Source organism: Paroedura picta, chromosome 1, assembly GCF_049243985.1.
Source record: "Paroedura picta isolate Pp20150507F chromosome 1, Ppicta_v3.0, whole genome shotgun sequence".
Classification (NCBI taxonomy): domain Eukaryota; kingdom Metazoa; phylum Chordata; class Lepidosauria; order Squamata; family Gekkonidae; genus Paroedura; species Paroedura picta.
In genome coordinates this window covers 3,074,204-3,097,561 of record NC_135369.1, presented here as the reverse complement: position 1 = coordinate 3,097,561, position 23,358 = coordinate 3,074,204, and the positions used below count along the sequence as shown (strand labels likewise).

The 23,358-nt window shown below is 55.0% G+C and overlaps 1 protein-coding gene across 4 annotated transcripts in view; it reads right to left on the bottom strand.

The window, feature by feature from the left end:
- The window catches only part of SEMA6C (semaphorin 6C), a 218,665-nt gene that overhangs the window by 38,557 nt on the left and 156,750 nt on the right, over window positions 1-23,358 (bottom strand). For all 4 annotated transcript variants that reach the window (XM_077319870.1, XM_077319859.1, XM_077319850.1 and 1 more), the window contains 6 exons: window positions 23,124-23,246; window positions 18,837-18,925; window positions 18,217-18,434; window positions 14,975-15,106; window positions 13,072-13,227; window positions 11,746-11,919 (listed from right to left, as the gene is read on the bottom strand). In XM_077319870.1, the coding sequence (XP_077175985.1) occupies window positions 11,746-11,919; window positions 13,072-13,227; window positions 14,975-15,106; window positions 18,217-18,434; window positions 18,837-18,925; window positions 23,124-23,246 (892 nt within the window). The remainder of the gene's footprint in view (window positions 1-11,745; window positions 11,920-13,071; window positions 13,228-14,974; window positions 15,107-18,216; window positions 18,435-18,836; window positions 18,926-23,123; window positions 23,247-23,358) is intronic.

Below are 23,358 nucleotides of genomic sequence, written 5' to 3'. Positions count from 1 at the left end.
CATGCAGGCCATCTAGTCCCACCCCCTGCTCAGTGCAGGATCAGCCTCCAGCATCCAGGAGAAGGATCTGTCCAGCCGCTGCTTGAAGACGGCCAGTGAGGGGGAGCTCCCCACCTCCTTAGGCAGCCCATCCCACTGCTGAACTAGACTCCTAGAATCCTAGAGTGGGAAGGGGCCATGCAGGCCATCTAGTCCCACCCCCTGCTCAGTGCAGGATCAGCCTCCAGCATCCAGGAGAAGGATCTGTCCAGCCGCTGCTTGAAGACGGCCAGTGAGGGGGAGCTCCCCACCTCCTTAGGCAGCCCCTTCCACGGCTGAACTAGACTCCTAGAATCCTAGAGTGGGAAGGGGCCATGCAGGCCATCTAGTCCCACCCCCTGCTCAGTGCAGGATCAGCCTCAAGCATCCAGGAGAAGGATCTGTCCAGCCCCTGATTGAAGACGGCCAGTGAGGGGGAGCTCCCCACCTCCTCAGGCAGCCCCTTCCACGGCTGAACTGGACTCCTAGAATCCTAGAGTGGGAAGGGGCCATGCAGGCCATCTAGTCCCACCCCCTGCTCAGGGCAGGGTCAGCCTCCAGCATCCAGGAGAAGGATCTGTCCAGCCGCTGCTTGAAGACGGCCTGTGAGGGGGAGCTCCCCACCTCCTTAGGCAGCCCATTCCTCTGCTGAACTAGACTCCTAGAATCCTAGAGTGGGAAGGGGCCATGCAGGCCATCTAGTCCACCCCCTGCTCAGTGCAGGATCAGCCTCAAGCATCCAGGAGAAGGATCTGTCCAGCCGCTGCTTGAAGACGGCCAGTGAGGGGGAGCTTCCCACCTCCATAGGCAGCCCCTTCCACTGCTGAACTAGACTCCTAGAATCCCAGAGTGGGAAGGGGCCACGGAGGCCATCTAGTCCCACCCCCTGCTCAGGGCAGGGTCAGCCTCCAGCATCCAGGAGAAGGATCTGTCCAGCCACTGCTTGAAGACGGGCAGTGAGGGGGAGCTCCCCACCTCCTTAGGCAGCCCCTTCCACTGCTGAACTAGACTCCTAGAATCCCAGAGTGGGAAGGGGCCATGCAGGCCATCTAGTCCACCCCCTGCTCAGTGCAGGATCAGCCTCCAGCATCCAGGAGAAGGATCTGTCCAGCCGCTGCTTGAAGATGGCCAGTGAGGGGGAGCACCCCACCTCCTTAGGCAGCCCCTTCCACTGCTGAACTAGACTCCTAGAATCCCAGAGTGGGAAGGGGCCATGCAGGCCATCTAGTCCACCCCCTGCTCAGTGCAGGATCAGCCTCCAGCATCCAGGAGAAGGATCTGTCCAGCCGCTGCTTGAAGACGGCCAGTGAGGGGGAGCTCCCCACCTCCTTAGGCAGCCCCTTCCACTGCTGAACTAGACTCCTAGAATCCTAGAGTGGGAAGGGGCCATGCAGGCCATCTAGTCCCGCCCCCTGCTCAGGGCAGGATCAGCCTCCAGCATCCAGGAGAAGGATCTGTCCAGCCGCTGCTTGAAGACGGCCAGTGAGGGGGAGCTCCCCACCTCCTCAGGCAGCCCCTTCCACGGCTGAACTAGACTCCTAGAATCCTAGAGTGGGAAGGGGCCATGCAGGCCATCTAGTCCCACCCCCTGCTCAGTGCAGGATCAGCCTCCAGCATCCAGGAGAAGGATCTGTCCAGCCGCTGCTTGAAGACGGCCAGTGAGGGGGAGCTCCCCACCTCCTTAGGCAGCCCATCCCACTGCTGAACTAGACTCCTAGAATCCTAGAGTGGGAAGGGGCCATGCAGGCCATCTAGTCCCACCCCCTGCTCAGTGCAGGATCAGCCTCAAGCATCCAGGAGAAGGATCTGTCCAGCCCCTGATTGAAGACGGCCAGTGAGGGGGAGCTCCCCACCTCCTCAGGCAGCCCCTTCCACGGCTGAACTGGACTCCTAGAATCCTAGAGTGGGAAGGGGCCATGCAGGCCATCTAGTCCCACTCCCTGCTCAGGGCAGGGTCAGCCTCCAGCATCCAGGAGAAGGATCTGTCCAGCCGCTGCTTGAAGACGGCCTGTGAGGGGGAGCTCCCCACCTCCTTAGGCAGCCCATTCCTCTGCTGAACTAGACTCCTAGAATCCTAGAGTGGGAAGGGGCCATGCAGGCCATCTAGTCCACCCCCTGCTCAGTGCAGGATCAGCCTCAAGCATCCAGGAGAAGGATCTGTCCAGCCGCTGCTTGAAGACGGCCAGTGAGGGGGAGCTTCCCACCTCCATAGGCAGCCCCTTCCACTGCTGAACTAGACTCCTAGAATCCCAGAGTGGGAAGGGGCCACGGAGGCCATCTAGTCCCACCCCCTGCTCAGGGCAGGGTCAGCCTCCAGCATCCAGGAGAAGGATCTGTCCAGCCACTGCTTGAAGACGGGCAGTGAGGGGGAGCTCCCCACCTCCTTAGGCAGCCCCTTCCACTGCTGAACTAGACTCCTAGAATCCCAGAGTGGGAAGGGGCCATGCAGGCCATCTAGTCCACCCCCTGCTCAGTGCAGGATCAGCCTCCAGCATCCAGGAGAAGGATCTGTCCAGCCGCTGCTTGAAGACGGCCAGTGAGGGGGAGCTCCCCACCTCCTTAGGCAGCCCCTTCCACGGCTGAACTAGACTCCTAGAATCCTAGAGTGGGAAGGGGCCATGCAGGCCATCTAGTCCCGCCCCCTGCTCAGGGCAGGATCAGCCTCCAGCATCCAGGAGAAGGATCTGTCCAGCCGCTGCTTGAAGACGGCCAGTGAGGGGGAGCTCCCCACCTCCTCAGGCAGCCCCTTCCACGGCTGAACTGGACTCCTAGAATCCTAGAGTGGGAAGGGGCCATGCAGGCCATCTAGTCCCACTCCCTGCTCAGGGCAGGGTCAGCCTCCAGCATCCAGGAGAAGGATCTGTCCAGCCCCTGATTGAAGACGGCCAGTGAGGGGGAGCTCCCCACCTCCTCAGGCAGCCCCTTCCACGGCTGAACTGGACTCCTAGAATCCTAGAGTGGGAAGGGGCCATGCAGGCCATCTAGTCCCACTCCCTGCTCAGGGCAGGGTCAGCCTCCAGCATCCAGGAGAAGGATCTGTCCAGCCCCTGATTGAAGACGGCCAGTGAGGGGGAGCTCCCCACCTCCTTAGGCAGCCCATCCCACTGCTGAACTAGACTCCTAGAATCCTAGAGTGGGAAGGGGCCATGCAGGCCATCTAGTCCCACCCCCTGCTCAGTGCAGGATCAGCCTCAAGCATCCAGGAGAAGGATCTGTCCAGCCCCTGATTGAAGACGGCCAGTGAGGGGGAGCTCCCCACCTCCTCAGGCAGCCCCTTCCACGGCTGAACTGGACTCCTAGAATCCTAGAGTGGGAAGGGGCCATGCAGGCCATCTAGTCCCACTCCCTGCTCAGGGCAGGGTCAGCCTCCAGCATCCAGGAGAAGGATCTGTCCAGCCGCTGCTTGAAGACGGCCTGTGAGGGGGAGCTCCCCACCTCCTTAGGCAGCCCATTCCTCTGCTGAACTAGACTCCTAGAATCCTAGAGTGGGAAGGGGCCATGCAGGCCATCTAGTCCACCCCCTGCTCAGTGCAGGATCAGCCTCAAGCATCCAGGAGAAGGATCTGTCCAGCCGCTGCTTGAAGACGGCCAGTGAGGGGGAGCTTCCCACCTCCATAGGCAGCCCCTTCCACTGCTGAACTAGACTCCTAGAATCCCAGAGTGGGAAGGGGCCACGGAGGCCATCTAGTCCCACCCCCTGCTCAGGGCAGGGTCAGCCTCCAGCATCCAGGAGAAGGATCTGTCCAGCCACTGCTTGAAGACGGGCAGTGAGGGGGAGCTCCCCACCTCCTTAGGCAGCCCCTTCCACTGCTGAACTAGACTCCTAGAATCCCAGAGTGGGAAGGGGCCATGCAGGCCATCTAGTCCACCCCCTGCTCAGTGCAGGATCAGCCTCCAGCATCCAGGAGAAGGATCTGTCCAGCCGCTGCTTGAAGACTGCCAGTGAGGGGGAGCTCCCCACCCCCTTAGGCAGCCCCTTCCACGGCTGAACTAGACTCCTAGAATCCTAGAGTGGGAAGGGGCCACGGAGGCCATCTAGTCCACCCCCTGCTCAGTGCAGGATCAGCCTCCAGCATCCAGGAGAAGGATCTGTCCAGCCGCTGCTTGAAGACGGCCAGTGAGGGGGAGCTCCCCACCCCCTTAGGCAGCCCCTTCCACGGCTGAACTAGACTCCTAGAATCCTAGAGTGGGAAGGGGCCATGCAGGCCATCTAGTCCACCCCCTGCTCAGTGCAGGATCAGCCTCAAGCATCCAGGAGAAGGATCTGTCCAGCCGCTGCTTGAAGACGGCCAGTGAGGGGGAGCTTCCCACCTCCATAGGCAGCCCCTTCCACTGCTGAACTAGACTCCTAGAATCCCAGAGTGGGAAGGGGCCACGGAGGCCATCTAGTCCCACCCCCTGCTCAGGGCAGGGTCAGCCTCCAGCATCCAGGAGAAGGATCTGTCCAGCCACTGCTTGAAGACGGGCAGTGAGGGGGAGCTCCCCACCTCCTTAGGCAGCCCCTTCCACTGCTGAACTAGACTCCTAGAATCCCAGAGTGGGAAGGGGCCATGCAGGCCATCTAGTCCACCCCCTGCTCAGTGCAGGATCAGCCTCCAGCATCCAGGAGAAGGATCTGTCCAGCCGCTGCTTGAAGACTGCCAGTGAGGGGGAGCTCCCCACCCCCTTAGGCAGCCCCTTCCACGGCTGAACTAGACTCCTAGAATCCTAGAGTGGGAAGGGGCCACACAGGCCATCTAGTCCACCCCCTGCTCAGTGCAGGATCAGCCTCCAGCATCCAGGAGAAGGATCTGTCCAGCCGCTGCTTGAAGACGGCCAGTGAGGGGGAGCACCCCACCTCCTTAGGCAGCCCCTTCCACTGCTGAACTAGACTCCTAGAATCCCAGAGTGGGAAGGGGCCATGCAGGCCATCTAGTCCACCCCCTGCTCAGTGCAGGATCAGCCTCAAGCATCAAGGAGGAGGATCTGTCCAGCCACTGTTAAAGACTGCAATCACCTGGAAAACCTCCCCAGGGCCAGCTGTATCATGCGGAAAATTAAGGCAGGCGGCTCCAGAAGTGATTTGAGGGGATGGCAGCCTACCTCTCTTCCCTTCCCAACAGGTTCTTTGCTCCCATCCAACATGGATATGCTTGGTCACCTCCAGGCAAGGCCTAGGGACCCCCTGCGACTATACCTGACCTCCAGATAGCAGTTCCCCTGGAGAAATATCGATCCCCTGCCTCTCCCTGTGCCAAGTGGGAGCAGAATTATTTCCACACAACTCAAATTATCTTGCAGGTGTAGGCTCAATGTTCTGGCTCTTCTTGCTCCAGCGTGGTTAAGATCGACGGCTTCTAATCCAGCCAGCAGGGTGTATTTATTTATATATTTATTTTTAGATTTATATACCGCTGCTGCCCAGCTGGTCTTGCGGCGGTTTACATAATGAAATATTAAAAATACAATAAAACCCCCATAATTTACCCAATTAACAGTAAAAAAAACCAATATAACAGGCAGCAGTGGACCTCATCTATGATCGATTCTAATCCTGTCTTGTTCAGCCTACTGTCCCTCCAGTGAGAGGGGGAGCTGGTCTGATAGACCCTGGGATCCAAGTTGGAAACCTGGGACTCTGCCCTGGCCTCAACCATACGCCTGGCGGAAGAGCTCCGTCTTGCAGGCCCTGCGGAAAGCTGGTAACTCCGTCAGGGCCCTCAGCTCTCCTGGGAGCTCATTCCACCAGGTTGGGGCCAGGACCGAAAAGGCCCTGGCCCTGGTCGAGGCCAGGTGAACATCCTGGGGGCCCGGGACAACCCGTAAATTCTTACCCGCTTACGAAAGGTTGGATTCCCCACTCCTCCACATACAGCCAGCTGGGTGACCTTGCGCCAGTCACAGTCCTGTAAGAGCTGTTCTCATGGATCAGTTCTACCAGAGCTCTCTCAGCCCTTCCTACCTCCCAGGGTGTCTGTTGTGGGGAGCGGAGGGCAAGGTGATTGTAAGCTGCTTTGAGACTCCTTCAGGCAGTGAAAAGTGGGATATAAAAACCAACTCCTCTTCTCCAGTGTAGAAAACCATGATCTGGATGGGTCAAGTCAGCCTTAACTAGCAAGACCTCAGAAGCCAAGCGGAGTCAGCCCAGTTTAGTGCTTGGATGGGAGACCTCTAAGGAATTCCAGGGTTGTTACGCAGAGGCATGTTCTTTACCTTGGAAATGCCGTAAGAGGGATTGGCTTTTATGTGCAGGTAACAGAGCTGCACGGCATAAAAATGTTTCCCAGATTTTCTCGAATAAATAATTGGGCCGTGTGGTCCTCGCTACTATATATAGTGTATGGAAAGGAGGATCTTGTTATGTAACTCCTGTACCGCATTATGTGTCATGTTAATGCTTATGCTATTCTTCCAGTCTTCTAATATCCTAAGAGCCTGTGTGGCATAGTGGCTAAGCCACGGCCTCTAATCCGGGCAACCGGGTTGGCTTCCCCAGTCCTCCTCCGCGTGCAGCCAGCTGGGTGACCTCGGGCCACCCCCAGTTCTCTCAGAGCTGTCCTCACAGAGCAGTTCTCTCAGAGCTCTCCCAGCCTCACCTCCCTCCCAGGGTGCCAGTTGCAAGGAGGGTGCACAACAGGGCAGAGAGGCTTTCCTAAGAACGCCGGAAGAGCTCTGCTAGATCAGCACGGGGGTCCCTCCAGCCCAGCCTCCCATCTCCCACGCTGGCCAGCCGGTACCTCTGGAGAGCCAACCACGAGGAGGAGAAGCCGAGGCCTTGCCCCGATGTTGCCTCCCGGCTCCGGGGTCCCGAGGATTTGGCCCCTTTCCCCTCCGCACCCCTCCCCCCCCATGCTGCATTGATCTTCCGGATCGGATCGTTTTGCAAGATCCTTCCTCCTGCAAGTTTCCAGCTGCCGTTTGGGTTCCCCGAGCGAGGATGGGAAGAGGCGGGGTTGCCAGGGCAACCAGCGGGAAGGGCACAAGACAGAAACCTCCTGCAAGGGTTTGGGGAGCCGAAAGAGCCCGGCGGCTCCAGAGGCTGTTTTGGAAGCGGGAGGGAGAGGCGGGAAGGAGGTCACCGGCCTTGGGTCAGGGACAAGGGGCAGAGGAGGCGGCCGTAATCTGTGCTTGGCCTCTGGCAGTCTCTTCCTCCGAGGGGGTCGAGTGAGCACGGCGCCTGTGACCCTCATCCCAAAAGGAAGGAAGGAAGGGAGGAAGGAAGGAAGGAAGGAAGGAAGAGACAGAAAGGAAGGAAGGAAGGAAGGAAGAGACAGAAAGCAAGGAAGGAAGGAAGGAAGGAAGGAAGGAAGGAAGGAAGGAAGGAAGGAAGGAAGGAAGGAAGGAAGGAAGGAAGGAAGAGACAGAAAGGAAGGAAGGAAGGAAGGAAGGAAGGAAGGAAGGAAGAGACAGAAAGGAAGGAAGGAAGGAAGGAAGGAAGGAAGGAAGAGACAGAAAGGAAGGAAGGAAGGAAGGAAGGAAGAGACAGAAAGGAAGGAAGGAAGGAAGGAAGGAAGGAAGGAAGGAAGGAAGGAAGGAAGAGACAGGAAGGAAGGAAGAGACAGAAAGGAAGGAAGGAAGGAAGGAAGGAAGGAAGGAAGGAAGGAAGGAAGGAAGAGACAGAAAGGAAGGAAGGAAGGAAGGAAGGAAGGAAGGAAGGAAGGAAGGAAGAGACAGAAAGGAAGGAAGGAAGGAAGCAAGGAAGGAAGGAAGGAAGGAAGAGACAGAAAGGAAGGAAGGAAGGAAGGAAGGAAGGAAGGAAGGAAGGAAGGAAGGAAGAGACAGAAAGGAAGGAAGGAAGGAAGGAAGGAAGGAAGGAAGGAAGAGACAGGAAGGAAGGAAGGAAGGAAGAGACAGAAAGGAAGGAAGCAACGAAGGAAGGAAGGAAGGAAGGAAGGAAGGAAGGAAGGAAGGAAGGAAGGAAGGAAGGAAGGAAGGAAGAGACAGGAAGGAAGGAAGGAAGGAAGGAAGGAAGGAAGGAAGGAAGGAAGGAAGGAAGAGACAGAAAGGAAGGAAGGAAGGAAGCAAGGAAGCAAGGAAGGAAGGAAGGAAGGAAGGAAGAGACAGAAAGGAAGGAAGGAAGGAAGGAAGGAAGAGAGGAAAGAAGGAAGGAAGGAAGGAAGGAAGGAAGGAAGGAAGGAAGGAAGGAAGGAAGGAAGAGACAGAAAGGAAGGAAGGAAGGAAGGAAGAGACAGAAAGCAAGGAAGGAAGGAAGGAAGGAAGGAAGGAAGGAAGGAAGGAAGGAAGGAAGGAAGGAAGGAAGGAAGAGACAGAAAGGAAGGAAGGAAGGAAGGAAGGAAGGAAGGAAGGAAGGAAGGAAGGAAGAGACAGAAAGGAAGGAAGGAAGGAAGGAAGGAAGGAAGGAAGGAAGGAAGGAAGGAAGGAAGGAAGGAAGGAAGGAAGGAAGGAAGGAAGAGACAGAAAGGAAGGAAGGAAGGAAGGAAGGAAGAGACAGAAAGGAAGGAAGGAAGGAAGGAAGGAAGGAAGGAAGGAAGGAAGAGACAGGAAGGAAGGAAGAGACAGAAAGGAAGGAAGGAAGGAAGGAAGGAAGGAAGGAAGGAAGGAAGGAAGGAAGGAAGGAAGGAAGAGACAGAAAGGAAGGAAGGAAGGAAGGAAGGAAGGAAGGAAGGAAGGAAGGAAGAGACAGAAAGGAAGGAAGGAAGGAAGGAAGGAAGGAAGGAAGGAAGGAAGGAAGGAAGGAAGAGACAGAAAGGAAGGAAGGAAGGAAGGAAGAGACAGGAAGGAAGGAAGGAAGGAAGGAAGGAAGGAAGGAAGAGACAGAAAGGAAGGAAGGAAGGAAGCAACGAAGGAAGGAAGGAAGGAAGGAAGGAAGGAAGGAAGGAAGAGACAGAAAGGAAGGAAGGAAGGAAGGAAGGAAGGAAGAGACAGAAAGGAAGGAAGGAAGGAAGCAAGGAAGGAAGGAAGGAAGGAAGGAAGAGACAGAAAGGAAGGAAGGAAGGAAGGAAGGAAGCAAGGAAGGAAGGAAGGAAGGAAGGAAGAGACAGAAAGGAAGGAAGGAAGGAAGGAAGGAAGAGAGGAAAGAAGGAAGGAAGGAAGGAAGGAAGGAAGGAAGGAAGGAAGGAAGAGACAGAAAGGAAGGAAGGAAGGAAGGAAGGAAGGAAGGAAGGAAGGAAGGAAGAGACAGAAAGGAAGGAAGGAAGGAAGGAAGAGACAGAAAGCAAGGAAGGAAGGAAGGAAGGAAGGAAGGAAGGAAGGAAGGAAGGAAGGAAGGAAGAGACAGAAAGGAAGGAAGGAAGGAAGGAAGGAAGGAAGGAAGAGACAGAAAGGAAGGAAGGAAGGAAGGAAGGAAGGAAGGAAGGAAGAGACAGAAAGGAAGGAAGGAAGGAAGGAAGGAAGAGACAGAAAGGAAGGAAGGAAGGAAGGAAGGAAGGAAGGAAGGAAGGAAGGAAGGAAGAGACAGGAAGGAAGGAAGAGACAGAAAGGAAGGAAGGAAGGAAGGAAGGAAGGAAGGAAGGAAGGAAGGAAGAGACAGAAAGGAAGGAAGGAAGGAAGGAAGGAAGGAAGGAAGGAAGGAAGGAAGGAAGAGACAGAAAGGAAGGAAGGAAGGAAGCAAGGAAGGAAGGAAGGAAGGAAGAGACAGAAAGGAAGGAAGGAAGGAAGGAAGGAAGGAAGGAAGGAAGGAAGAGACAGAAAGGAAGGAAGGAAGGAAGGAAGGAAGGAAGGAAGAGACAGGAAGGAAGGAAGGAAGGAAGAGACAGAAAGGAAGGAAGCAACGAAGGAAGGAAGGAAGGAAGGAAGGAAGGAAGGAAGGAAGGAAGGAAGGAAGAGACAGGAAGGAAGGAAGGAAGGAAGGAAGGAAGGAAGGAAGGAAGGAAGGAAGGAAGGAAGGAAGGAAGAGACAGAAAGGAAGGAAGGAAGGAAGCAAGGAAGCAAGGAAGGAAGGAAGGAAGGAAGGAAGAGACAGAAAGGAAGGAAGGAAGGAAGGAAGAGAGGAAAGAAGGAAGGAAGGAAGGAAGGAAGGAAGGAAGGAAGAGACAGAAAGGAAGGAAGGAAGGAAGGAAGAGACAGAAAGCAAGGAAGGAAGGAAGGAAGGAAGGAAGGAAGGAAGGAAGGAAGGAAGGAAGGAAGGAAGAGACAGAAAGGAAGGAAGGAAGGAAGGAAGGAAGGAAGGAAGGAAGGAAGGAAGGAAGGAAGAGACAGAAAGGAAGGAAGGAAGGAAGGAAGGAAGGAAGGAAGGAAGGAAGAGACAGAAAGGAAGGAAGGAAGGAAGCAAGGAAGGAAGGAAGGAAGGAAGAGACAGAAAGGAAGGAAGGAAGGAAGGAAGGAAGGAAGGAAGAGACAGAAAGGAAGGAAGGAAGGAAGGAAGGAAGGAAGGAAGGAAGGAAGAGACAGAAAGGAAGGAAGGAAGGAAGGAAGGAAGGAAGAGACAGGAAGGAAGGAAGGAAGCAAGGAAGGAAGGAAGGAAGGAAGGAAGAGACAGAAAGGAAGGAAGGAAGGAAGGAAGGAAGGAAGGAAGGAAGGAAGGAAGGAAGGAAGAGACAGAAAGGAAGGAAGGAAGGAAGGAAGAGACAGGAAGGAAGGAAGGAAGGAAGGAAGGAAGGAAGGAAGGAAGAGACAGAAAGGAAGGAAGGAAGGAAGCAACGAAGGAAGGAAGGAAGGAAGGAAGGAAGGAAGGAAGAGACAGAAAGGAAGGAAGGAAGGAAGGAAGGAAGGAAGAGACAGAAAGGAAGGAAGGAAGGAAGCAAGGAAGGAAGGAAGGAAGGAAGGAAGAGACAGAAAGGAAGGAAGGAAGGAAGGAAGGAAGCAAGGAAGGAAGGAAGGAAGGAAGGAAGAGACAGAAAGGAAGGAAGGAAGGAAGGAAGGAAGGAAGGAAGAGAGGAAAGAAGGAAGGAAGGAAGGAAGCAAGGAAGGAAGGAAAGAAGGAAGGAAGAGACAGAAAGGAAGGAAGGAAGGAAGGAAGAGACAGAAAGGAAGGAAGGAAGGAAGGAAGGAAGGAAGGAAGGAAGGAAGGAAGGAAGGAAGGAAGGAAGGAAGGAAGGTAGGAAGGAAGGAAGGTAGGAAGGAAGGAACCGCCCCTGCATTGCAAATTTTCCGAGACACAGGAAGGGAACTGCAGTTTGGCACGCGGAAGAGCCCTGGTTTAAGAGCACAAGAGAAGCCGTGCTGGATCAGGCCAATGGCCCGGCCAGCTCAACACAGTGGCCCAAACCCAGGGGCCATCAAGAAGTCCAACGTCGGTCCAGGACTCCAGACGCCCCACTGTGCCCCCCCCCCCAGCACCAAGGAGACAGAGCATCCCTGCCCCAGACATGCGAACATAAGAGAAGCCATGTTGGGTCAGGCCAGTGGCCCCTCCAGTCCAACACCCTGGGCCAACCAGTGGCCCAAACCCAGGGGCCACCAGGAGATCACCCAGCAGGGCCAGGATTCCAGAAGCTCTCCCACTCTTGTCCCTCAAGCACCAAGAAGACAGAGCATCTCAGCCCCAGACATAAGAACACAAGAGAAACCATGTTGGATCAAACCAAAGGCCCATCCAGTCCAACTCTGTGTGTCACACAATGGCCAAAACCAGAAAGGCCACCAGGAGGTCCCCCAGCAGGGCCAGGACTCCAGCCGCCCTCCCACTCTTGCCCTCCAAGCACGGCCCCTCCCACTTCCCAAAATCACTCGGTAGGCAGCAGGAAGGGCGTCAGCGAACGCCAGAGGCACCACATTGGGGACTGAGCAGGTTTCGAACTCCCCTTGCGCCCCTCTCCCCCACAACTCCCGCTCTGCTGCCCAGCTCACCGGGTCGGATCGTAGATCGAGATCTCTTCCAGCAGGCGGGTCTCCACGGTCGAGTTCTCGTGCGTCCTGGCCACCACCTTCAGCACCATCCCGTCCTCGGAGCCCAGGAAAAGAACCGTGTAATTACGGAAAGGTCCAGCTGCCGTGTCCACAGCCAGGCGGGTCAGCTTGTACCTGGGGGAGGGAAAGGGAAAGGGAAGGCTGGGCAAATGCTTTATATGCAGAGGGTCCAGGGTCTCCGTCCAGCCCAAAGGACTTGGCAGGGCACAAGGGGAACGGGCAACGCGGACGTGGGATCAGATTCAGGCCCTCCTTGCGTGCAGAGGTCTCAGGTGGGTGATCTTGGGCTAGTCGCAGTCCTGATAGCGCTGTTCTCCCAGAACAGTTCTGTCAGGGGCCCCCTCAGCCCCGCCTCTCTCACAGGATGTGCATACTGGAAGGGAAGGCGATTGTCAGCCGCTTTAGATTCCTTTGGGGTAGTGAAAAGCGGGGTATAAAACCAACTCGACTCTGCATGGTGGTATGTCCTGTCAAAGTTCCTCCCAAGGGTATACATTCAGCTAATCCGAGATGAAAAAAATAAACAAAACAAAAAATCCTTATCGGTATTTTTGGGGTATTAATTCACAGTTGGGTTTTTGTTGCTACTGCTGCTGCAATTTTCCCAACAGACAAAATGGCCGAGCTTAAAACAGCCCAAGAATATTCAGGATTTTTCGGGATCGCTGGATCACCTGAGTAAACGTATTTAAAGTGGCTGAGATCCCCTTAAATGCCTTCTCCAAGCTATAAACCCTAAGCCTTTAACATCTCCGTCCAATTTAAATGCCTCTGACTCACAAAGCCAAACAAAGTCTGCAAATATCTACCCAAATATCTACCGAATCCAAATACCATACCGGTACTAGAATTCGGAAATAAAGAGAAATGACAATGTTTTTCAGGTTCCATATATTTGAATCCGAAAAATCCAGGGGGGATTGCACCCCCCCCCCATCCCTCAGTAAACCCCACGTCACAGTCTTTACGGTATTCCTGGACTCTGAATCTTTTCTCCTGCTCCAGACAGACCCACACAGCTGTCCCTCTTGACCTCTCCGAATTAATAAGCCGGGACTCCCAGAAGCTCTTCCCCTGCCACAAATTTTGTTGGAATCTGTTGCTTTTTTTCTATTAGGCAAATGCAAGCGAGACCAACCAGACTGGAAACCAAAACAGGATGGCTGAAGCAGGTGGAAGACCTGCCCTAAGGTGAACCAGAGCCCCAGAGGGGTGCAGTAGATGGCCCGGGCCTGCCCACCAGGACCATACCCGGCAGCTCTTTACCTGCTGGAGGTCTTGGAGAACCAGGGGCTCTCTGTGACGGATGGGACGGCCTCATCCAACAAAGGGAAGGACTTGATGAATCCCAGCATCTCGTCCGGGAATTCGTTGGAGGTTCTGTAACTTGAGGCTTGCCCGACGCCCGCACAGCTGCCCGGCCTGAAAAAATTCAAGAAAGGAGGACGCGGATCAGAAGGGAATAGAAGGTCTCTTTGCCAAGAGAGGGGCAGAAAATGGTAGAAGACGGAGGGCGCCGGAGGTGTGAAATTCCATAATCCCTGGTTGAGATTATTGTTGTTGTTGTTGTTGTTACAGGTCTGTGCTGGAATCTCTGCCCATTAAAATGATACAATTAAGGCAGGGATCCTCAACCTGTGGTCCTCCAGATGTACATGGACTACAATTCCCATGAGCCCCTGCCAGCATTTGCTGGCAGGGGCTCATGGGAATTGTAGTCCATGGACATCTGGAGGGCCACAGGTTGAGGATCCCTGAATTAGGGAATCCACATTCCATAATACAAGACCTGTAATGCGCATAGTATTTAAGTTGGCAAATTTGCACGGGGTCCCTCTCCCAAAATACTAGAACACGAGAGCTGCCGATGAAGCAGGTGGGTGGGAAATTCGGGACAGACCCAAAGAAATATTTCTTTACGCAGCGAGGGATTAAAAAATAGAATTCACTGACAGAGGGTGGAGGGATGGCCACAGGCGCAGACAGCCTTGAAAGAGGATTAGAGAGATTTCTGCTATGGCAGCTATAGGGAACCTCCACATTCAGAGGCAGTCAGGCTCCGAAAACCAGTGCCAGGAGGGGAGGGGAAGGGAAGGATGTAGTCTCTCTGCCCTACTGGTGGACCACCAGGTTGCCCCTTGTATGAGATGGGAGGCTGGACTGGAGGGACCCACCATGGCCTGACCCAGTAGGGCTCTTCTGAGGGTCTTCTCAGGGGAAGGCCTCGGCCTCTCTGCCCTGTGGCTGGCCCTGCAGAGGAACTGGCTGGCCCCTGGGTGAGACGGGAGGCTGGACTGGAGGGACCCTCCCTGGCCTGACCCAGTAGGGCTCTTCTGAGGGTCTTCTCAGGGGAAGGCCTCGGCCTCCCTGCCCTGTGGCTGGCCGTGCAGAGGAACTGGCTGGCCCCTGGGTGAGATGGGAGGCTGGACTGGAGGGACCCTCCCTGGCCTGACCCAGTAGGGCTCTTCTGAGGGTCTTCTCAGGGGAAGGCCTCGGCCTCTCTGCCCTGTGGCTGGCCCTGCAGAGGAACTGGCTGGCCCCTGGGGGAGACGGGAGGCTGGACTGGAGGGACCCTCCCTGGCCTGACCCAGCAGGGCTCTCCTGAGGGTCTTCTCAGGGGAAGGCCTCGGCCTCTCTGCCCTGTGGCTGGCCCTGCAGAGGAACTGGCTGGCCCCTGGGTGAGACGGGAGGCTGGACTGGAGGGACCCTCCCTGGCCTGACCCAGCAGGGCTCTTCTGAGGGTCTTCTCAGGGGAAGGCATCCTCTCTGCCCTGTTGTTGGCTCTCCAGAGGAAACCTCTATGATCTTTTTCTTGGCCTCCAGAGGAACTGGCTGGCCCCTGGGTGAGACGGGAGGCTGGACTAGATGGACCCTCCCTGGCCTCATCCAGCCGGGCTCTTCTGAGGTTCTTATATCCCTTATTTGGTGCAGATTACTCTGCATGTTAAAAATGAGTTGGCCAGGTTGATTTTGTTCTGAGGGTGAGAAAAGAAGGCCAACCAAGGTGCCAACCAAGGTTCTCCGAGAGTCTATTTCTACCCTCACTGTACCACTTTCCCTGCTCTCTTGTGGAATTCCAGGCACCAGTGTAGAAACACAAGTCTCTCCCCAGCTGTGACCCTTTATGGTGACCTTCCCTTTCTGGAGACCAGAGGAGACGTGGCAATACCTGGGCTTTGGCACTTTGTCCTCCGGGATGGGCGTCCAGGCTGCGTCAGCGTTCTTCTGCTCCTTGAATTTCCCACTGAACACTCGTTCCACCTCATCCATGTAGAAAGCGCAGACGGCGGAGCCCGTGATGCTGGAAAAGAGGCAGGAGCAGGAAATGACTAGAAGCCGGAGGTCAAGAAGGTGGACGGAAGTGAGTAGAAAAACTGCCCCCCCCCCCACCTTCAGTTCCCCACCTCCATGATTCGTTTGACGTAGATGACATTATTTGTCATCATTCTTTGCCCTCTTCAATTACCCATGTTGTATGAATCACAGAATCCTAGAGTTGGAAGGGGCTTCCTGGGTCATCTAGTCCAACCCCCTGCACTATGCAGGACACTCACAACCCTCTCGCTCCTCCACTGTCACCTGCCACCCCCTTGAGCCTTCACAGAATCAGCCTCTCCGTCAGATGGAGATCCAGCCTCTGCTTAAAAATCTCCAAAGATGGAGAACCCACCACCTCCCGAGGAAGCCTGTTCCACTGAGGAATCGCTCTGTCAGGAACTTCTTCCGGAGGTTTAGACGGAATTTCTTTTGCATTAATTTCATCGCATAGGATCTGGTCCGTCTCTCCAGGGCAAGAGAGAACAACTCTTCTTCCTTCCTTCCTTCCTTCCTTCCTTCCTTCCTTCCTTCCTTCCTTCCTTCCTTCCTTCCTTCCTTCCTTCCTTCCTTCCTTCCTTCCTTCCCTCCCTCCCTCCCTCCTTCCTTCCTTCCTTCGACTTATAGCCTGCCACTCCCACAGGACTCGTGGCGGGTCACAACAATAAAACCCCCATAAACCCCCCTAATACAATAAAATCTTCCAAAATAGCCGAACAACCCAACCTAACCCAACCAGTTCAAGTGGTGGCGACATTCGACCACCCAGCTCATAACCCAAGGAGGGAGTAAGAATCACCGTAATCATAACACTAAGAGGGAAGGGGGGGGGGGGCTATGGAGGCGCTGGCCTCAACGATAAACCTGGCGGAAGAGCTCCGTTTTGCAGGCCCTGCGGAAAGCTCGTACATCCCACAGGGCCTGCAGCTGTTCCGGGAGCTCATTCCACCAGGCAGGGGCCAGGACCGATAAGGCCCTGGCCCTGGTTGAGGCCATGGGCTGGGAATGTCCAAATTTGTACCTGCAGAGCGCAAGGCCCTGCGGGGGGCATAGGGCATGAGGCAGTCCCTCAAGTGCATTCACTGGCAGGGGCTCATGGGAATTGTAGTCCATGGACATCTGGAGGGCCACGGTTTGACTACCCCTGGTCTAAAGCCACCAAGCGGATCTGTGCCCGAGGCCACCTGGCACGTCCAAGAGACCCTCCCGCCGCTTTCTCTTTAAGGCCCGGCATGGCGGAGAGGTTGTTGAGACTCAAAACCTGCTGGAACGAGCCCCCCTCCCAGCCGATCTATAGCGAGCGCCTTAACCACGCCGATCGCCAAGTCCAGACGATCGATCGCCATCCGTCACTCACTGAACACGTTCGAGGGAATTGACAGGCCGCGTCTGCCGCTATCGATCCCCAGCGTCTCAGGTTGCCCGAGGAGGAAAAACAAGCCATTTGGAGGAGCGCTTGGGCAAATCTCCCCCTTGCTAGAGAGAGGAGGGGGTTTAGCCTTGCGGCAGGCTGCCTGCAAATGACACGCTTCTCGTCTTGACCGGGGAAGGCCTGCCGGCGGAGGCTGAGCGGGGAGAAAAGGGGCTTTTTTATTGCGGATATTGTCAGGAGACGATGAATTTATGGCTTTGAGGTCATCTCGGAAGTCCCCTGGTGGGGCACAGCTGAGATGAGATGGATTGCTTTCAATAAACAAACTGGGTTGGGTTTTTGTTTTGTTTTTTGAATGGCCACTGAGGACGGCCTCCGGCCGAAAGCGTGGATTGTTTTTAATAAAGTTTCGGGGCAGCCGTTTTAACGACACAAACGTCGATGGACTGCACTGGACAAAGCCCGCTTATCTGCCCTCTCCGGGCATCCAACCGGCAGCCTGTTGGTCTCACGCAATGCCCGGGGGGCAGCAGAGAACTAGCGACACTCTCATGCCGGCGTCTCTGGCGTGGGGCTTGTGGGACTACGGTGCTCACCGTCAGCTTTCGTGGGGCCCTCCAAGCACTTTGGGAAACGGGGGGGCCAAATAGGGCTCTTGGCAGGGTAGATAACAAGGCGTAGAATAAGAGACCCATGGCATTGGGAGGGACCTCCAGGGTCAACTAGTCCAACCCCCTGCAGTATGCAGGACACTCACAACTGTCCTCTCACCCACAGCGTCCCAAGTTCATGTCCAGATGATGCCCCTTCCCCACAAAAAAACCCCACAGACTCCCTGGCTAGTCTGGCCTGGAGGAAATTTGCCTCCCAACCCCAAAGGGGCAAACGTTTTTATTATGATTACTAATATTACTAATATTACTATTATTACTAATATTTTACTAATAATTGCTGGACTGTAGTTGTTTTAACTGGATTTCAATGGATTTTATGGGGTTTTAGAATGTTGTAACCCGCCACGAGCCGCAAGGGAGTGGCGGGCAATAAATCTAATAATAATAATAATAATAATAATAATAATAATAATAATAATAATAATAATAATAATAATAATAATAATATTTCCCTGGGCATGCAAGAAAGGGCCACAACAGCCAAGCACCTACACCATCCCTCCTGCCACCCACTGACAATCTGCCTAAATTCATAAAATCAGCATTCCTGTGAGATATCCAGCCTCTGCTAAAAAAAAACTTTCAAAGAAGGAGAACCCACCACCTCCTGAGGAAGACTGTTCCTCTGAGGAACCACTAACCATCACGAATTTCATCTGGATGTTTAGCCAAAATTTCTATTAGACGGTATTTCTGCCAGAAACGTTAAAGAGTTGCTGCAAAAGTTATACATAACCTCACTCCCTGACATTTTGTGGTTGGCTCCGCCTCCTGGTGCAGCCATTTTGCGCTTGGCTCCACCTCCTGGGGCAGCCATTTTGTGCTCGTGCCTGTGCCCTGTGTCAGAAGTCCACAGGAGCCAATAGGCCATGCAACTAAGATATCAAGAGTGTTTGGAAAACAGGATCCTAATTCAGCTAGACTGACGGATTCCACTATTTTAGGTTTCATCCAAACTTTCTCGTGAAGACTGTGCCAATTGCCTAAATCTACCTTGGCAGGAAGCCGTCCAGAGACTCGTGGGGAGCAGAAGGTCTTGCTGAGGGTTACCTGTTGGACTGGGTGGTGAAGACCCCGAAGATGGCAGGCCGCCCGTTCACCTGCGTCACATCCGTCACGGCTTGGAGGACATCAAAGTAGAAGAAGGAATCTCCTGGCACAGAGCAGTTGAGGCGGGCCTTGAGGAAGGACGTCCAGTATTTCTCCAGCACTCGTGGGGAGCCACCCATGTCATTCTTACACACCCGACCCACACGGGAAAAGATCACCTGTAACAGGTAGGGTCAGGGTTAGGGTCTGATTCAGTCTGGCTGCTCCGTACGTTCCTGTCTCTCCAAGTAGTAACCAGGGCTGACCCTGCTTAGCTTCTCAGATCGGAAAAGATAGGAGTATCTGGGGACATACAGGTCAGAGGTCATCATTTTAAACAATTTTGAACAAGTTGGCCAACATTTTAAACACGTTGGCCCATCGTGACTGTCCCTTACTCTCCCGACCACAACGTTGAACCAAGAGGGCCAAGGATCTTCAAGACGGAATTCCCAACCTCTTTGGCCAAGTGATCCGTTTCCCAAGAAGCCTTGGAGAAGCCGTGGCCCCAAAACCAGTTCCCAGGAGGTTCATGTTTGCTGCAAGGAAGGATCCCAGATCTACCTCGCCCCCCCACTCACCCGGCCAAGTGTGGTGTATTCCATGGAGATCTCTCGGAAGAAGAAATAGATGTAATCCCTGTAGTCCAGGGCATGTAGGAAATGAGGTTCTGTAGCGAAGGGGAAGGAAAGGACAGGATAAGACCCTCAGAAGAGCCCTGCTGGATCAGACCAGGGAGGTCCACCTAGTCCAGCATCCTGTTTCACCCAGGGGCCAACCAGGTCCTCTGGAGGGCCAATAACAGGGCAGAGAGGCAGAGGCCTTCCCCTGAGAAGACCCTCAGAAGAGCCCTGCTGGGTCAGGACAGGGAGGGTCCCTCCAGTCCAGCCTCCCGTCTCACCCAGGGGCCAGCCAGTTCCTCTGCAGGGCAGCCACAGGGCAGAGGGGCCGAGGCCTTCCCCTGAGAAGACCCTCAGAAGAGCCCTGCTGGGTCAGGCCAGGGAGGGTCCATCGAGTCCAGCCTCCCGTCTCCCCCAGGGGCCAGCCAGTTCCTCTGCAGGGCCAGCCACAGGGCAGAGAGGCCGAGGCCTTCCCCTGAGAAGACCCTCAGAAGAGCCCTGCTGGGTCAGGCCAGGGAGGGTCCCTCCAGTCCAGCCTCCCGTCTCACCCAGGGGCCAGCCAGTTCCTCTACAGGGCCAGCCACAGGGCAGAGAGGCCGAGGCCTTCCCCTGAGAAGACCCTCAGAAGAGCCCTGCTGGGTCAGGCCAGGGAGGGTCCCTCCAGTCCAGCCTCCCGTCTCACCCAGGAGCCAGCCAGTTCCTCTGCAGGGCCAGCCACAGGGCAGGGAGGCCGAGGCCTTCCCCAGAGAAGACCCTCAGAAGAGCCCTGCTGGGTCAGGCCAGGGAGATTCAAGGATTTTGGCAGAGGGAGAAAAACGCATGATTTTACAAACCCCTATCACAGCACTCCCCCCCCCCCCGGCTCCCTCATTTTTCACGTGGGGACAGGGCTCCAAGCCCCTCATTGTCTTGGTCACCCTCCTCTGGATTTTTCCCAGCCCGGCCATGTCTGTTTGAAGCTACCATAACCCCAGCTGTGCACAGGATTCACATGAGGCCGCACCATTCATGGGCATGACAACATTGCCTGTTTTATTCTCAGTCACTTTCCTAATGATCTCTAACAATGAGTTTGCAAAATATCTGCAGGAGGGGGCGTGATCTGCTACCCAGTATGCTTTTAGGATTTATTTTTGGGCTTATACTCTGTCCCTCTCTGGGGTCGCAGGGCTAAGGCGGCTTACAACGTCCAGTGACCCAATTGACTTGAGATCCAGCATGCTACCGAGAGAGCCAGGCCTCTGCGCGAGACCCCCAAGTGACCCTTTGCGTGGGATGAGGAGGCAGAGGCCACTGAGGGCCCATGAGGTCGTCTCCCGCTCATCCGAGGCACAGCAAGAGATGGGCAGAAGGTTGCGAGTCTCCAGGTGCGGCCTGGAGATCTCCTGGAATTACAACTCACGTCCGGATGGCAGAGATCAGTTCGTCCGGAGAAAACGGCAGCTTCGGAAAGGTGGCCTATATTGCATCCAGCCCCTCCGCGGTCTCTCCCTTCCCCAAACCCTGCCCTCCATAGGCCAGCCCCACCCCCCAAATCTCCAGGAATTTGTCAGCCTTGAGTTGGCAACTCTTGATGGACATCCCCTCCCATGTCTCTGCTGCTGCCGGCCTGGGCCCAGCAATGCTCCTGCAAATCTGATTGGAATCGTTGGCAGCTGTGTGTGCCCAGGAAGGTTTCCTTTGCTCGGGGGAGGCAAAATACTTTGCACTAGCCCTGGAGCCAGAGGGCAGGGCACACTTTGCATGAAGGCACAGGGTTTGCCTTTCCGGATCTCCATTGCAAGACGCTGAGGTCCCTCCCATCTCCAAATCTCCCTTCCCCAGGCTCCACCCCCATATCTCCACCTATTTCCCAAGCAGGAGTTGATGCCATGAGCTGTGAGCCTGGCTCGTGGTTTCTCTCTCGTAGCCACCTGGGGAGGGTCAAGGACCTCAGTGGGGGGCAACGCCACAAACCCCACCCTCCAAAGCATCCATGGGACAAGGTCTCTGTAGCCTGGAGATGAGGCATAATTCTGGGGGGGATCCCCAGTTCCCACCTGGGGGCTGGCATCCCTAGGGGGAAGGTTGCCAGATCCAGGCAGGAGAACTCTTGGAGATTTGGGGGGGGGACCTGGGGAGGACAGGGACCTCAGTGGGGTACAATGACAAAGAGCCCCCCTTCCAAAGTATCCACTTTATCCAGATCTCCGTAGTCTAGAGAAGAGCTGTAATTCTGGGGATCCACAGGTCCTACCTGGAAGCTGGAATCCCTAGAGAGTTGGGGGGTAGGGTTCCCAGATTCAAACTGGGAAACTGCTGGAGATTTCGGAGTGGAACCAGAGGAGGCTCAAGGGTCTCTGCGGGGTCCAATGCCTTAAAGGCCCCCCACCCCCACCCCCAAGCAGCCATTTTTCCTCTGCAGTCTGGAAGGCTAATTCTGGGGGAACCTGGAGGCTGACATCCCTAGGAGAGAGTGGGGTGGTTAAAGAGCAGCCGGGTTTGATCCCCTACTCCTCCCTATTCAGCCAGCTAGGCGACCTTGGGCTAGTCACAGTCCTCTCAGGGCTGCTTTCTCAGAACGGTTCTCTCAGAGCTCTCTCGGCACCACCAGCCTCATAGGGTGTCTGTTGTGGGGAGAAGAAAGGAAAGGGGTTCGTAAACCGCTCCGGGGCTCCTGTGGGTGGTCAAAAGTGGGGTTTATAAAACCCAGTTTTTCTTCTAATATAGAGTCCAACGTGCAAAGCAGCCCCTTCCTTCAGTCTGGAGAGCAGCTGGGAGATTTTCTGGAGGCAGCTAAAGGAGAAGAGGTTAATTGGAGTCCAGGAGCACCAGAGAAATCAACCAGATTTTTTTGGGGGGGAAAGAGTTTTCGAGAGTCAAAATGCCTGACTTGTCATGGAACAAGGTACCCTACCAGGGGTAGTCAGCCTGTGGTCCTCCAGATGTTCGTGGACTACAATTCCCATGAGCCCCTGCCAGCAAACGCTGGCAGGGGCTCATGGGAATTGTAGTCCACGAACATCTGGAGGACCACAGGCTGACTACCCCTGGTTCGCAGGGTGGGCTGTGCTAACAAAACAGCCACGAATCACAGAATTTTAGAAAAACGGTCAACTAATACCTTTAGCATGGGGTCATGATGGGTCAGACACGACTTCGCACCTAACAACAACAACAATGACCTTAGCTGTGTGGCTTGTATCAGGGGGCTCGACCTTCGTCCCCTGCAGAAAACAAGCTCCAATTTCTTTCTAAGCGCCTGCATGCACGCTAGCTTCTCTCTCCCCAGGCGTAGACCCTAATATAGCTTTTGGGCCAGGTGTGGTCAGGCAGCCCACTGAGACCAACCAGGTGTCATAAAGGATGGAAGATACCGGAACGTTAACTCCTCCTTTGCTCACCGCCCCCTGCCCACCCCCCACACACAAGCACCCAGGATCTTCCCATAAGCAATTCCCAGGAGAGCGAGCTGGCCTTGAGATAAGATGAATCCAGCTTCCCCCAGGCCCCAATTAACGCACCTGCTGCATTTGAGAACACACCACAACCCACACAATGGCCTTAGGAAGGCGGAGGGGGCGGGAGGCAGTATGGGCTTGAAGCGTTGCCACACAGAAGATGAAGCAGAGTTGTTCTCTCTTGCCCCAGAGGGTCGGCCCAGAACCAATGGGGTGAAATTCATACAAAAGAATTTCCGGCTAAATCTCCGGAAGAAGTTCCTGACAGTTAGAGAGGTTCCTCGGTGGAACAGGCTTCCTCAGGAGGTGGCGGGTTCCCCTTCTATGGAAGTTTTTAAGCAGAGGCTAGACAGAAATGCTGATTTTATGAACTTAGGCAAGTTGTGGGTAGGAAGGGATTGTGTCTGAGTGGCCCTTTCTTGCATGCCGATCACCAATTTGATATTGGGAAGCGAATTTCATCCAGGCTGGACTGGCCAAGGATTCTGGGTTGTTTCTTGGGGGGGGGGCATCATCTGGGCATGGAATTGCAGTCAATGTGGGTGGGCAGATGGTTGTGAATTTCCTGCATTGTGCAGGGGGTTGGGCTAGATGACCCAGGAGGTCCCTTCCAGCTCTAGGCTTTTATGATTCTTCTATCATTCCAGGCCCCAACCTGGAGGTTGGCAACTCCAAGCCATTAGCCCATCCTCCCCTCTCAAGCCGGAACATGACGAGAGATCCAGACGCAGGGCCTTCATGATCCACCCTTCTCCCAAAGGAATTCAAGGTGGGTTACGAAGCCCACCCACCCCTTCCCCGGCCTCACCTCTCAGCCACTTGGAGTCGTACTTGACCGTCCGGAGAACAGGACTGCGATCCCCTGAGCTTCGGTAGACCACTGCGTCGCTGGCTTGGAAATCAGCCACCGTGGCGGAGTAGAGGTTCCCTTCTGGGAGGGAGAGAAAACGGAGGCCTTAGGATGCGGAACCCAAATCCGGAAACGTTAGGTGCACACGTGATCTGAGACCCTCTGATGTGGATAGGTCTGTTCCCCTGACCTA